Source organism: Lissotriton vulgaris, chromosome 4_1, assembly GCF_964263255.1.
Source record: "Lissotriton vulgaris chromosome 4_1, aLisVul1.2, whole genome shotgun sequence".
In the NCBI taxonomy this organism is placed as follows: Eukaryota; Metazoa; Chordata; class Amphibia; order Caudata; family Salamandridae; genus Lissotriton; species Lissotriton vulgaris.
In genome coordinates this window covers 1,062,887,962-1,062,903,944 of record NC_141691.1, presented here as the reverse complement: position 1 = coordinate 1,062,903,944, position 15,983 = coordinate 1,062,887,962, and the positions used below count along the sequence as shown (strand labels likewise).

The 15,983-nt window shown below is 45.1% G+C and overlaps 1 protein-coding gene across 1 annotated transcript in view; it reads right to left on the bottom strand.

The window, feature by feature from the left end:
* Positions 1–15,983, bottom strand: part of CMBL (carboxymethylenebutenolidase homolog) — a 471,498-nt gene that overhangs the window by 179,339 nt on the left and 276,176 nt on the right. Inside the window, exon 4 of the mRNA XM_086965292.1 lies at positions 2,462–2,604. Within this exon, the coding sequence (XP_086821418.1) occupies positions 2,462–2,604 (143 nt within the window). The remainder of the gene's footprint in view (positions 1–2,461; positions 2,605–15,983) is intronic.

The window sequence follows — 15,983 nt, the reverse complement described above, 5'->3', positions numbered from 1 at the left end:
ACAAAATCTCAACCCTCTGTTAAGGGAATTTCTTGTTTTTGGCAGGCTATTAAGTTAGATTTCCCTCTTGAGTGGTGCGGCTATGACCTTCGATACCTAAGCATACAGGTTTCCAGAGACAAGGAGGAAACGATAATACTGAATTATGGGACAGCTATCACACGATTGGCCAGCAATGTCACGCACTGGATCTCTCTACCTTTATCATTTGCAGGCAGGGCTTCCCTTATAAAAATGATCGTACTTTCCCAATTCCTTTATCTGTTTCTTAATGTCCCATATCACCCCGGGATTTTTTTTTTAAAAATCCTACACGCTGAATTGATTCGTTTACTCTGGGGAGGCAAACATTCAAGACTCAAATAGTCTATTCTCACGAAGCCATATGGCCAAGGAGGCTTTGATACCCAGACTTCGAGGTTTACTACGTTAGCGAGAAAACCCATTATGCGTACCATTGGATATGGCACACACAATATATGCCACAAGTAGCTACTGAAGATTGGCTGGCAAATCCTATACCACTGAGTGGTCTCATTCATGGACCTGCCCGTGCTCGCGGGGAACCGCCCACAACGGTTACTAGCACAGTGGATGCATGGAGGCGAATGGCAGATCTCCTCGAATCCCCTTTATTGTACCCCCTCACAGCTTCCGCTATCATATCACCCAGCCAAGGCGCTATTGCAGGAAAAGGGTTTTAAAAATCTGTGTGCGCAGCTTCATGTCACTGTCTGGGGGACTTGTTCCACGAAGGCATGTTCCGATCCCTGGAGCATTTGTTCCAAGGAGTGCAGCCTACGCCACTGGATGGATTTTTATATGTGCGACTAAGGCAGGGGATGAGGGCAGTCCTTCCTTACTTTTCCCGAGAACCGGAGAATTTTATCCCGCTACATTTCATGATTACTTCTCTTGATGGGAAGCAACTGGTATCGGGTATATATCGTAGCATACGTGCGCAGCAGAATGATGTTGATGGACCGGCCCGCACGTATTGGAGCTCGGAGCTCGGATCGGAAGTGACGGACGACCAGTGGTCGTATTGCTGTACACAAACCAAACGCATTTCTGCAAGCTGTCGATTAAAGGTGATACATTATAAATTTTTGCAGCGCTTATATTACACACCCGCTAAAAAGTACAAATTCCAGCTATCAGATAAGGATAGGTGTGGAAGGTCTGTGGGAGGACGTTTGCACTTGGCGTGGGAATGTCCGGCGGTTGGGGAATTCTGGACACAGGTGCATGAGGCCCTTGGCAAACTGATAGGTAACACAATGGAGAGGGATCCCCTTTTAGCGTTACTGGGTTACACTGCACGAATACCCAAACAGCACAAGAAATGAATTGATATTGCTCTACTGCTGGCCAAGTGTAGGGTGGCATGCCGGTGGGGTAGGGTACGGGCTCCAAAGTTTAAGGAGTGGCTCACAGACGTTTTATATTGTCAGGAGCAAACGTCAGTATATGCTGAGACACAGCCGATGGCCTCTAGACCTAGAGATATCTGGGGACTGCTTTAGATCTTCCTCCTCCAAGGGGAGATTGGGGACGCGGACTTACCTCCTGTTAGTGGTTCATAAAAATTGTATGGTACAAGTGGATCTCTCTGGAACCTCAACAGGTCTTTATAGGCAAAGTAGTGCTTCTTTTGCGTGACTCTTTGAAGATATCATAAGGAAGCACGCCCTGCTACTGTTCGATACTGGACTTTTGTGATGGACTCTTATTCTATGGTTTTATTCTTTTCTCCCCTTTTACGTATTATTATCCTATAGGCTATCAATGCATCATATATGGACAGGTGTTACTGATGTCCTTGTGAAATATATTTGAAACATATGAATTGCAATGTAAACAAGGGGTATGTATGCATAAGGCAACAACTCATATTATACTGCAAAGTGCTATGTGGATGTCAAGCTGTAAGTTTGTGTTCTATGGAAAAAATTATAAATACAAAAAAAAAGAGGTTTCCAACCCTGCAGCCAGGTGCCAAGTACCCGCAAACCTGTGAATGGCAAAAGGCTAGGATGTAATTGTAATTTCATCTGCACTATCCACATTTTCATTATCTGACCAAACATTCAATTAAAAGTGTTTCATCAAGTGAACTGTTACAATGCCGGAGAATTTTTTTAATTTTAATTAAGCTGACAATATTCAGGAAATTTGCAAACTTTGCAGATGTGAAATAGTGTACATTTCATAATGCAGTTTCACATAATTTTCAGCCACTGATACTAGTTCACACAGAAAATGTTTCACTAAAGAGACATTTTCTTCTCTAGCCATTGTTCCTACAGTATGCAGTTTGACTCTCTTTACGCTACATAACCCGTGTCAAATTTTTGCTCAAGACATTGCCATGCCACATTTGCATAATTCAGTCAAAAACCCCCTTCAGCCACATAAGGTATGCAATAGAGGAGTACATTCATAAATCCTTCAGGCTTACCATAGAGAGACACTCCTGCCTTTATTTCAGGGTGTGTCAGCATCAGGTGATGTGTGACGATTCCACCCCAGCAGAACCCAACTACAGCAAACCTCTTTGCATTGTAGTGCTCCTTTAGATACCTTAAAGTAGCATTTGCTTCTCTGCAATAAACGCAGTAAAATAAGATCGTAATATTACAAGTATAGATCAATCAGCCATAAAACTTTAATCGATTTACAAAAACCATAAAAGTACACAGCAAAGTTGCATGCATCATACATAAGAAAATACATCTGTGAATCAGCAATTTTATCGTCATCCCATAAACAATAGGTAAGAATATTGATGTAAGTTGATGAAGAACAACGCTGGAACTTCTCTTGGTAAGTAGAAGCTTTATTAACAGAGAGCAGATAAAGCGGACACCTCGACAGCTGACCAGGCCTCCAACTGACAAGTATGGAACTCAGCATGGCTAGGAAATAATGCATCAGAACATAACAGGGATTCTGGAAGGATGGGGAGGTGGGAACACATAAGAAGGGCTACAGCAAAGGAATAACAATGTTATAAGTAAACATTTACAACAAATATCCTAGAAGACAGTGAACCTCTTCTTAGTGCTCATAATAGCTTAACACATTTCAAGGGACTTGGAACAGTATAAATACCGGATACTGTTTTCGTGTTAACAGCAAGGTATTCAATCTCAGAAGGGGCAATAATAGATTGAGGTTAAGGTTTTATAAAAAGGAAGAAAACAGTAGAATTAAAGTGCATTAGTACAAGATGTTATCAGCGAAATTCCATACATAATACAAATATTACACCTCTAAGACCACGATTTCCTCAATGTCCAAGGAACAGCACTAAACCGTAGACCTTCCTAACAGAAAGGGCCCTTCTTTTAAAGTTAACTACGGCGTAATATATTTCAGAAGATTAAAGAAAAAAGTAAAAGAAAAGCCTTCTTGATATGAGCAAGGGCTATGTAATCTCAAGAGGGGAAGTAAGAAAATTGTTCTCAGGGTTTTATAAAGAGCACAGAAAAGTAAAAAGTGCAATGTAGATTGCTTTGAAATATTATCACAAGGCCATGGAGGAAGATTTTTCATTCATCAACCTTGAGTTGGAAATGTCACCCAAAAATGTACGGTGCCCAAGCGAAACCTAGTCAGATAAAATCTATGTTGTGAATTCAGGATAAAAAAACGAATACAATTGTGTCTTTTTACTAAAGCAAGCATCATTAAAAATACTAGGGAATTACTGTTGAGTGGGTAATTGCCAGCGTTTAGACAACACCATTTCGGAATATGCTGCCTTAATTTGGGCTTTAATTAAGGGCGGATAGGAGCTTGGTCATCAAAGAACTCAATAAGGCCCAATAAATCAAAAGTGCATCTAACATATCCCAGCCAGGACATTTTTTCGACATAATACATAATACAAAGTCAGGCAGTCCAAAAGGTATGTTTTGAAACTTCTAGTTCCGGTGTCATCCATATTGTGACCTTCAATAACAGGGCGTCAGGTTCATACAGTCTTCTATATATTTCAAACTCACCTGAGAATGGCAAAAGAGGTTGAGGAACATGGGGAACCATCAGGAGCCTCCTAAGGAAGCTGTTATCCACAACCTGAAGTTTGGAGCAGTTACTGTAGCCCCATACTAAAGCTCCATAGGTAGCAATTGAGAGGATTTTTGCTTTATACAGGGTTATCACTTCCCTAACAGGCTTTTGGCCTAGATTGGCCGTAAAGCGGAAGAGTACTTTGACTGCTCTATTTGTTCACTGCACCATTAAAGTTAGAAGAGAGTCCAATTTTCATTAAGTTTAATTAAATGTTAAAGATAATCACCAGATAGCAAAAATGTGATACTTTAACAACATTTCCTTGCACATAAAAGGTTTTGTATCTGGTTGTTTTTGGACTGCAGACCATCATTTAGTATTTCCTGTATTTTACTTTCAGGTCCAAAGAGGACATGAACTCCGCAAAAGCATTGCAGACTTTCTGCAGACTATTGGCAAGACGCATGCAATGCTTTATTACGTCACCTCTGTAATATACTGAAATTATGACTCATACACTTTTCGTCTGTTTAAGAATGTAGGTACTTTTTAAAGAAGCAGATGCTAATTGTCTCCACGTTGATATCCTAACAAACATGTGTTGTTCACCATCTACCCATTCCTTCCCTTTTTCTCCCCTTTGCTTTCCCTTGTTCTTCCCTTTGTTTTACCTAGGGCTCCGAACTGGGAGGACTCTGGAAGCTGTTTGTGTATTTGGTGAGGGCATCGTTTTCTATTTGTTCACCTAGATGTGAACCACCCTCTTATGAGTAGTTAATACATTGTCTCGGTACTGATGAAATGCCACGATCTTTAAGAAAACGTAGGGCAAGAAACATGTTGACCACTTTCCTCACTTATTGCTTAATGAGATTATTAGAATCTCTGCATACAAGCAGCTAGGTTTTGAATTACGGCATGGAACCGGCTAATTAAAGTTAGTTCAGCTGGTTCCCATAGTTACTTTTAAACTCACACCTTTTTCACACCCTGCTCACATTTGTATATACACCACACACCACACACACACACACACTTCATCTACAGCCAGGAATACAGGATAAAAGACCTCCGGCAAAGAGCCCCACAGCGGGATCCAGTGGGCATTGCAGCGCCAGCCCATCGAGGAGCTGCCCTGTGATGAAGCATGACACCCTTCGGGGTGTGGGAGAGCCCTTGATCCTTATAGGAACTATTCCACCCCAGTTTCCTTTTTCTTCCCTTAGGAACAGCACACCTTCTATTTACAGTTCATATTTTGGGGCTTGTGTACTGCACCTTTATCGCCCCTGATCCCCTTCTTTGATGTGTTATACTTGCTAGAAGGACAGCATTATCTGCATAAAGATGAATGGGAATAAAATCCCCATTCTCTGATAATGTAGTTTCTTTCGCAGCAAATATATCTCCAGACCATTTATGTAGACAAGGAACACAAATGGGCACAGGATGCCCATCCTGGCAGACACTTTAAGTGTCTGCATCCCTGGTAGACACCCTAAGTTGAAACTAATCAGTGTATGCTCTCACCGTCGGGCCATTATGTATTTTAACCATGGTATTCCAGTGTAGTCTCTGAAGAAGAGTAACCAGGGGTTCCTCCACCACACCATCCTCCATCATATTCTACAATTTTCCACGATTAATAGTGTCAAAAGCACTCGGGAATTGCACGAAGACCAGATGTAATGAGCACTTCATGGACTTGCTGTACTTGCTAACAATTAACTAGAGAATGAGACACTGCTCAACCGTCCCCAATCCTTGTTTAGACCATATGGGGTCGTCGAAAGTATATTGTTTTCACAGGCCCACCCTTCCAACAGTGCTAAAAGCACCGTGCCCAAAACCTTGGTTTTATCAATTTAAGAAATCGGTCTGCAGCATACCAGACCGTTTCTATCACCTTTTTTAAAAGAATGGGGCCACAGAAAGTTCTTTCCAGGACGCGGGGAGTGTGCCAATAACAGAAGCCCTAAAGATATTAGTGATTATTAGAGCCCAGAGGGCAAGATTATTTTTAAAAAGATCAATAAGGACTCCATCCGGTCCAGGAACTTTGCTTTATATACCCGAATTAATATCTGCCTGCACCTCCTTCACTAAAATTGATTGTCTAAACTGAGAGGACTTCATGTCTTTAAGCAAATCAATATCTCTTTCCTTATATTCAATCACCTAGTTAAAAGGGTTAAAAATATGTGAGACGTATACTGTTTCAGGTATCAAGGAGTCAATTTTGGATGAGGGACCCTCTGAGAACAGTGGGTGATAGACAACATCCCACAATTTCTCTGTGTCTTTCAAACGTCTGGCTGCCAATAAATCAAACCAAGATTTATTTCTGAGCTCTTCCTTTCTGGAATCAATTACGACTTTATAGTTTTTCCGTACTACAACACCTGAATCCTTATTTCTTGGGACAGCATGAAATTATGTCTTTAACTGTTTATGACCCTTAGTACACCGCAAAGAAGGGGCAATAGAGGTTGTGTGATTGGCTCTTAGCCCGGATGATATAGCTAGGTCTCTAAGTCCGTAACTGGGGATCATTTATCACAACAAAAGGCTACCATGTGCTTCCAACAATTACTATCATCTTTTCCAAACTCATCCAGCCGTATGGGTCAATTCATTGAGCTGTTGATTTCTGAAAGGATAAAAAGTATGCAGCCCCTGGTTAGGGGTTGTCCCCCGGTGCACAGCGTTGAAAAACAAATTAATGTTTATATCCTGTATTCAATTAAGTCACAAATTTAAAACAAACGGTTCGTTTTCAAACAGTTTTTAATGATCACTTCACTTAAATGATCATTGGTCTTTCAAACGTTGTTATTTTCACAAAATTATCATTAGAATGTCTCTCAGTTAGATCTCCAAATTAAATCCATAATCCCAATGCATTTCAGAAATCGGTGTTGCCCTTCATCAGGGGATAAATCTTTGGGCCAAGGCTTGTACCTTAAAATAAGTGCGAAGGGAGGGAGTGACACAGGAACTCACACTACGGACGGACTTAGGCGGTTTTTTTCTATTCCCTCTGACAGACTTACATCCCTCAGTGGGGATCACTTTCTCCTTTTGTGTGACTTTTGGGATAGAGTCTCCTTGAGTACTCTCAATAGGGGACAGTGCTTGGCCCCAAATGCCTTTAATCCGCAGGGTGTATCTGTTAATAGTTCTGTTCTTTAATATTTGTTGTTTACCTCCCCCACCATATAATGCAGAGGTTTCTACTGCTTCTGAGGAGCTCTCTACCAGCGATGAAGTGGGAACCCCAGGGTCAACCTCACGTCCCTTGGTACCACAGTCCCCTTTCAATAACCCTGCCCCCTTTCTTCTCCCCCTTACTGGTTGCATTGTGAGGGGCTCTCATCTCCTAACGCGCTGCTCCTGCTGTCAGCATGCCCTACGGGGGGCAGGATGGATGAGAGGGCTTCCAACGCTGAGAAATCCAATCCTGGCTGCTGCCCTACGTCCTCTTGCTAGCTGTAAGGCTGCCTCCACCCAGGTCCCACCTCGCGGAGGCGGAACGTCACTTCCAGGAGCCACCGCTGCATAGATGACTACAACTCCGGGGGGGGGGGGGGCTAAATACCATGCGCTGCAGAGACGCGAATTCAGGCAGCAAGGCAAACAGTATCCCGGGGCAAAACAGGGCCCCAGAGCCCCGGACCCCCGGAACCACTCGACCGCCGAAGACACGCTAACAGCGTGAGTAGCGCGACAACGCCTCTGAAAAGCCGGTACAAAAAGCCGCGGGCCGCGAGCAAGGGCAGTCTGAAGGTAAGGGAACAAAAAAAAACGGAAGACTCATAGACAGGTTAGGGGGTTAAGATGGAGTTAAGGTGGGGAGCACAAAATTGACCCCTGGTTAAATGTGTAGCCTCATACTAGCTCGTATCGGCTCCTCGTATTGTGTAGACGCTCATCCTGTGCTACTTACCATTGATGCGGAGAGCGAGAGATCCGCGACCGCTCAGCAACCACTGACGGCCGCCATGTTCCCCCAAAATGATGTGATGTTCTCAATTGAGCAATGTGTGTCTCTTTTCCGAAAAATGGGTGGCAACTGTCGATCTCAAATTTTTGGTTCGGATATTGCACTTGTGTTCCAATGTTCGAGTGCGTATTTTCCTTTCCGTGTGTCCCACGAAGCATGACCCACAGGGACTCTTCAACATATAGATGACGTAGGAGGTGTTGATGTGGCATTCAATCTTAATTTCATTTTGGTTCCTTTCATTGGATGGTTGAAATAATTGCGTCTGATGATGTTGTGGCAATTGCTGCACTCACTGCCTGCGTTATTTATTATTCACCTTATATGCACACTATATGAGTTTAACCCGATACACTCGTTTTAATGCGCTGCAATCTCACCACGCACCTGTGTATGCATTTTGCATCACCATCCTTCACGTACGCCGGAAACTAGCATTACCCACAACAATACGAGTTCACATGCGCTACCGCAGATATTCTAAATCACTCGAAGCATCACAGTTGATTATTGACGCGCCTTTTTAACCTATCACATCCTCCATAACACAGGAATATCCACTTTCTTATATTTAGCAGCCATTCCGTGATACTTCCTACTAAGAGCCCATTACTATCTGTTTTGCTTGTAGATTTCCCCCTGATGAAGGGCAACTCCGATGCTCGAAATGCATTGGGATTATGGATTAAATTTGGAGATCTAACTGAGAGACATTTGAATGATAATTTTGTGAAAATCACAACGTTTAAAGACCAATGATCATTGAAGTGAAGTAATCATTAAAAACTGTTTGAAAACGGACCGTTTGTTTTAAATTTGTGACTTAATTGAATACAGGATATAAACATTCATTTGTTTTTCGACGCTGTGCACCAGGGGACAACCCCTAACCAGGGGCTGCATTCTTTTTGTTCATATGTATAACACTGTTCGGTCCAGACAGTGAAGCCCCGATTGCACGCAACAGCAAACGTACCCATCAACCGTCATAGAATAAAGGGTGTGGGTGTCCACATCTTCAGATTTCTGAAAGGCGTCAGAATATATTATTCTACACAGAGCTAGGAACATTCTAGTCTCCTCAATTGACTATAACATCTCTGCTGTAAAGGAAACATTTATCACACCTGAAAAACCTTGTCAGGGGATGGAATTGCACTCACTACAAGGAACTGCTGCCCTAATTATAAGGACTAAGAAAAACCAAAGGAAATGATGGACGGAGCGTTGACAATGCAAGCACTCACCCCTAGTCAACTGATCTGTGTTTAATCCATCACCGTTCTTTAGCCCACTCTGCCACCCCAGTTCAGACATGGCCATATGAAAATCAGTCTGAACCTGTGCCTCATGGCGGGAACAGTCCAGCCCGAACTGCCAAGCCATGCCTTTCCTGTACCGGAAACAAGCTACCGAGGACCGGTTTCTGGCATTTCGGCCTTCTTCAGCCCGGCTTGCTTGAATCCAGTGGCAAAGTGAGCAAGGGACTCATGTCTGAGCATACCCTGCCAACTTATGGCGAACAAAGAAAAACCAAAGGAAATGATGGACGGAGCGTTGACAATACAAGCACTCACCCCCAGTCAACTGATCTGGGTTTAATCCATCATCGTTCTTTAGCCCACTCTGCCACCCCAGTTCAGACATGGCCATATGCAAATCAGTCTGACCCTGTGCCTCATGGGAACAGTCCAGTCCGAACTGCCAAGCCATGCCTTCCCTGGACCGGAAACAAGCTACTGAGGACCGGTTTCTGACATTTCAGCCTTCTTCAGCCCGGCTTGCTTGAATCCAGTGGAAAAGTGAGCAAGGGACTCACGTCTGAGCATACCCTGCCAACTTATGGACGAACAAAGAAAAAACGAAGGAAATGGACGGAGAGATGACAATACAAGCACTCACCCCCAGTCAACTGATCTGGGTTTAATCCATCACCGTTCTTTAGCCCACTCTGCCACCCCAGTTCAGACATGGCCATATGCAAATCAGTCTGACCCTGTGCCTCATGGGAACAGTCCAGCCCGAACTGCCAAGCCATGCCTTCCCTGGACCGGAAACAAGCTACCGAGGACCGGTTTCTGGCATTTCAGCCTTCTTCAGTCCAGCTTGCTTGAATCCAGTGGCAAAGTGAGCAAGGGACTCCGGTCTGAGCATACCCTGGCAACTTATGGCGAACAAAGAAAAACCAAAGGAAAAGATGGACGGAGCGTTGACAATACAAGCACTCACCCCCAGTCAACTGATCTGGGTCCCAGGATGCTTGTTTCCGGTCCAGGGAAGACTTGGCTTGGCAGTTCGGGCTGGACTGTTCCCATGAGGCACAGGGTCAGACTGATTTGCATATGGCCATGTCTGAACTGGGGTGGCTGAGTGAGCTAAAGAATGGTGATGGATTAAACCCAGATTAGTTGACAGGGTGTGAGTGTTTGATTTGCTCAAACGCTCCGTCCATCATCCCATTTTGTATTGCTTTGTTTGCCCTAAGTTGGCAGGGTATGCTCAGACGTGAGTCCCTTGCTCACTTGGCCACTGGATTCAAGATAGCCTGGCTGATGAGGATTATGAATCCGAAACCGGTCCCAGGATGCTTGTTTCTGGTCCAGGGAAGACATGGCTTGGCAGTTCGGCCTGGACTGTTCCCATGAGGCACAGGGTCAGACTGATTTGCATATGGCCATGTCTGAACTGGGGTGGCTGAGTGAGCTAAAGAATGGTGATGGATTAAACCCAGATCAGTTGACTTGGGGTGAGTGTTTGATTTGCTCAAACGCTCCGTCCATCATCCCCTTTTGTATCGCTTTGTTCGCCCTAAGTTGGCAGGGTATGGTCAGACGTGAGTCTCTTGCTCACTTGGCCACTGGATTCAAGATAGCCTGGCTGATGAGGATTATGAATCCGAAACCGGTCCCTGGATGCTTGTTTCCCGTCCAGGGAAGACATGGCTTGGCAGTTCGGGCTAGACTGTTCCCATGAGGCACAGGGTCAGACTGATTTGCATATGGCCATGTCTGAACTGGGTGGCTGAGTGAGCTAAAGAATGGTGATGTATTAAACCCAGATCAGTTGACTGGGGGTGAATGTTTGATTTGCTCAAACGCTCCGTCCATCATCCCCTTTTGTATCACTTTGTTCGCCCTAAGTTGGCAGGGTATGCTCAGACGTGAGTCCCTTGCTCACTTGGCCACTGGATTCAAGATAGCCTCGCTGATGAAGATTATGAATCCGAAACCGGTCCCAGGATGCTTGTTTCCGCTTCAGGGAAGACATGGCTTGGCAGTTCGGGCTGGACTGTTCCCATGAGGCACATGGTCAGACTGATTTACATATGGCCATGTCTGAACTGGGGTGGCTGAGTGGGCTAAAGAATGGTGATGGATTAAACCCAGATCAGTTGACTGGGGGTGAGTGTTTGATTTGCTTAAAAGCTCCGTCCATCATCCCCTTTTGTATCGCTTTGTTCGCCCTAATTTGGCATGGAATGCTCAGACGTGAGTCCCTTGCTCACTTGGCCACTGGATTAGAGATAGCCTGGCTGATGAGGATTATGAATTAGAAACCGGTCCCAGGATGCTTGTTTCCGGTCCAGGGAAGACATGGCTTGGCAGTTCTGGCTGGACTGTTCCCATGAGGCACAGGGTCAGACTGGTTTGCATATCGCCATGTCTGAACTGGGGTGGCTGAGTGAGCTAAAGAATGGTGATGGATTAAACCCAGATCAGTTGACTTGGGGTGAGTGTTTAATTTGCTCAAACGCTCTGTCCATCATCCTATTTTGTATCGCTTTGTTCGCCCTAAGTTGGCAGTGTATGCTCAGACGTGAGTCCCTTGCTCACTTGGCCACTGGATTCAAGATAGCCTGGCTGATGAGGATTATGAATCCGAAACCGGTCCTAGGATGCTTGTTTCCGGTACAGGGAAGACATGGCTTGGCAGTTCGGGCTGGACTGTTCCCATGAGACACAGGGTCAGACTGATTTGCATATGGCCATGTCTGAACTGGGGTGGCTGAGTGAGCTAAAGAATGGTGATGGATTAAACCCAGATCAGTTGACTGGGGGTGAATGTTTGATTTACTCAAACGCTCCGTCCATCATCCCCTTTTGTATCGCTTTGTTCGCCCTAAGTTGGCAGGGTATGCTTAGATGTGAGTCCCTTGCTCACTTGGCCACTGGATTCAAGATAGCCTGTCTGATGAGGATTATGAATCTGAAACCGGTCCCAGGATGCTTGTTTCCGGTCCAGGGAAGACATGGCTTGGCAGTTCGGGCTGGACTGTTCCCATGAGGCACAGGGTCAGACTGATTTGCATATGGCCATGTCTGAACTGGGGTGGCTGAGTGAGGTAAAGAATGGTGATGGATTAAACCCAGATCAGTTGACTGGGGGTGAGTGTTTGATTTGCTCAAACTCTCCGTCCATCATCCCCTTTTGTATCGCTTTGTTCGCCCTAAGTTGGCAGGGTATGCTCAGACGTGAGTCCCTTGCTCACTTGGCCACTGGATTCAAGATAGCCTGGCTGATGAGGATTATGAATCCGAAACTGGTCCCAGGATGCTTGTTTCCGGTCCAGGGAAGACATGGTTTGGCAGTTCGGGCTGGACTGTTCCCATGAGGCACAGGGTCAGACTGATTTGCATATGGCTATGTCTGAACTGGGGTGGCTGAGTGAGCTAAAGAATGGTGATGGATTAAACCCAGATCAGTGGGTGTGAGTGTTTGATTTGCTCAAACGCTCCGTCCATCATCCCCGTTTGTATCGCTAATTATAAGGCTATCAGTTGCAGAACCTTGTCAGGAAGATACATTCTAGGTATCCGCCCTGTACTTGTGAGAGTGAAAACGAATTGACTGATACACAAAGCAACACATGTGTTAATCTTACTTGAACAAACAGGCAGGTTTATATGTAGAACATGGAAATCCTGCATCAATATTTTTCACAGATTGCTTGAGCAAAGAGTTAGGGGCCTATAAGTATAGCCGGCGGACTTTCGTCTGCCCGCCACCCTAGCGATGCTGAGACCGGCCGCCAGTGGTGCAGCGGTGGCATCCCCCATCCACAACATTGTGGCGGGAGGTGCACACAGCACCGCCCGCCACAATGCTGTGCCTGACCTGTGTGCATTTGCATGCACAACGTGGCTGGCACCGCGCAGCGCCTGCCACGTTGTGCATGCAAATGCTGGGGAGTACCATAGGTACCCCCCATGTGCACCCCCCACCACCCAATACCCTGGGGGCCCGCTACGGGCCCCCGCATGCAGTAACCGCATCCCTTTCCATGGCAGCGACATCACCGTATGTATTGTAATATGGATGGCGGTGTCTTGCAGGCATCGCCACCATATACATCCCATTTTCCGCCCAGTCGACTTGTCGACCGGCGGAAAACCAGCGGATGGTCTTCCCGTCCGCCGAGGTCTCCACCACCATACTAATGTGGCAGGGGGAAATGGGATGCGGGCGGAGGAGAATGTCGGGCGGATCGCCCGACATTCTAATAGACCCCTTAGTGTCTGACACTGAACTTAGCATTTAAGAGGGGAGGATGAAGATGTTCGGTTTACTTCATTACCCTCACAATCCCTCCTCCTCATCCCAGTACTTTGTGTTTTGCCCTCAGTTTTTGAAAGAAATCCTTCTGGGATTGCTGCTTTGCCCACCCAGAATGGATATGATAAGTGTCTGATAATGCCAGACTCTACTTAATGTGCTCCACACACCACACCTCCCAACCTGTTATGAAGATAAGGAGGAAATGTTCTTAATCTCATTTTTGGAGAGAGCGGCAAACCGCAAAAGATCATAACCCAAATGTAAAGTAAAAGTCCAAGCCCTAAACACTGTCAGCATAATTGTCACAGGGCTGCCATAAACATTATGGACCAACAACATAATCTCCAGCTGCAACCTCTAATCTCCAGCTGCAACCTCTCCTGAACATCAATACTCACATCCATGCATTTGAACAGATGAGAACCTCTCCTTACTGCAGGGTATTTTTACATGGCCATAAAACCTAAAATATGAAATTGTGAAAGCAAAGTTGAATGTGACAGTCAAAGGCACCGTCATATGCTTCTGCACTGCCAAAGTACTGCACCTCATATACTGTTCACAAAATCATTTTGACACATTTTCTCAAAATTTGGATGCCTGCTGATCCACCCTGTGTATTTGCATTGCGACCTGACTGTGTACAAAAGCACTCATATATTGTTGCACTTCTTTTCGAACTTGAGGAAAGTTGAAGCCAAACCTCAGAATCTACAAGATGATAAAGGGCCTGATTACGAGTTTAGCGGTCCATCGGACCACCACATTTGCGGTGGCGTGGCGGCAACCACCACACTGGCATTAAGAGTATGGCAGTCCCACCGCCTCAACCACCGGGGATCTGTGATCCCTCTGCTGTAGCATGGCGGTCTGGTCCAGCCGCTGTGGCACCGCCAAACATGTTATGAGTTTCCTCACAGCCCCAGTTTTCATGGCTGTGATGAAACTAAGCGGGCCCTCTATTGCCACAGGATGCATGCAGTGGGGCACATGATATGCCCCCTGTTCGGCTGCAACCACAGTTCCTGCACAGCATGGACTTCACTTCCATGCAATGAAGGAACTGGCTTTGGTGCGTGCTCAGACCATAAATTAACTCGTAATCTGGAGGGCAGTGTGTGGACGAGTTTAGTGGTTTGGGTGTGGGGCAGTGGTGTGGCAGCCTGCTCCCACAGTGCCAAAATTGTAATCATGGCTAAAGTCATAGAAAAGGTGGCTGGCCCTATGGATGTGTAGACGATGAATATTATCCAAATAGCATATTCTGCTTAGTACTTGTATAGAAACGCCACTCCCCAAGAAGGCCTGTAAAAGAGAGTGCTACCACATTCCTACAATAAAGGGACCTATTCTCAGCCATCAATGTAACCAGGTGGTTGCCAGATACCACCAGCTCACCTTCGATATGGAAAACAGATACATGATCACATTTTCAACTCAAGTAGATCTAGGATGATACAGGTGTTTAATGTGCGGATTTTAGCTAATTGGTAAGGTATTTCAGAATGCCATGGGGAAGTCTTGCCAGGCCTAGTGGGAGTGAAAGTGAGTGACACCATTCTCAAATGCACCACTAAAGTCACTGAAGAACATTAAAGATTCAAAGATGTTCTTCTAATACTATCCAAATATGGAATAACATTATGCACAAAGAAATGCAAATCACTGAAAGATGACATACATTCTTGATTTTGTGTAGTTTCTGTTTTGGGCGCAGACCACAAAATGGTATAAAAGAATAAACTTCCAAACCTGCCTCCTATTGGAATTGCAGTGCACAATTGTCTTGCTATGGCCACATACTGTGGAGTTTCATCTGTAATTTGGCCAACCTGAAAGAACCACTTAGAAAACTGGCAAAGAGTAAGACCAAATTCTCTTAAAGTCATGAACAAGCTTTAAAGCAACCAAAGTTGCCCACCTGCATGAAACAACAAAGAAGTATTTCAACTTGTTGAAGGTGACAGTACCTGCAGATTATTCAAGACTCTGAACATTAGGGATAGTTGTGCTCCGGAAAAAGAATACAGACACATAGTCCTACTACTTGCAGCTAAAACTAAAGCCAAATAATGGGGTCGACAACATTTTCACCTCATCTTCATGAAAATCGCTTTAGGATGATACTAGTCCACAAGCCTTTTGGGATATATATATATATGAATATCAAGGGTGAGAGGAGGAGTGTTCCCGTTCAGCTTGCGGCATCCGAAGAAGGCACAACGCCGAAATGCATCATGCCATATACAAGCAGCCATTAAAGTGTTCCCGAAAGCTCCCCTTGTGTCCTCTGGCTTTCTTCACGGAGGGGTCGATGTTTTGCATATCTGACGTGCCCGCCAGCAGCACGTGAAGAGGACCCGTTCCGTTTAAGCGTCCTGCAAATATGTTGGTGACAAGTCAA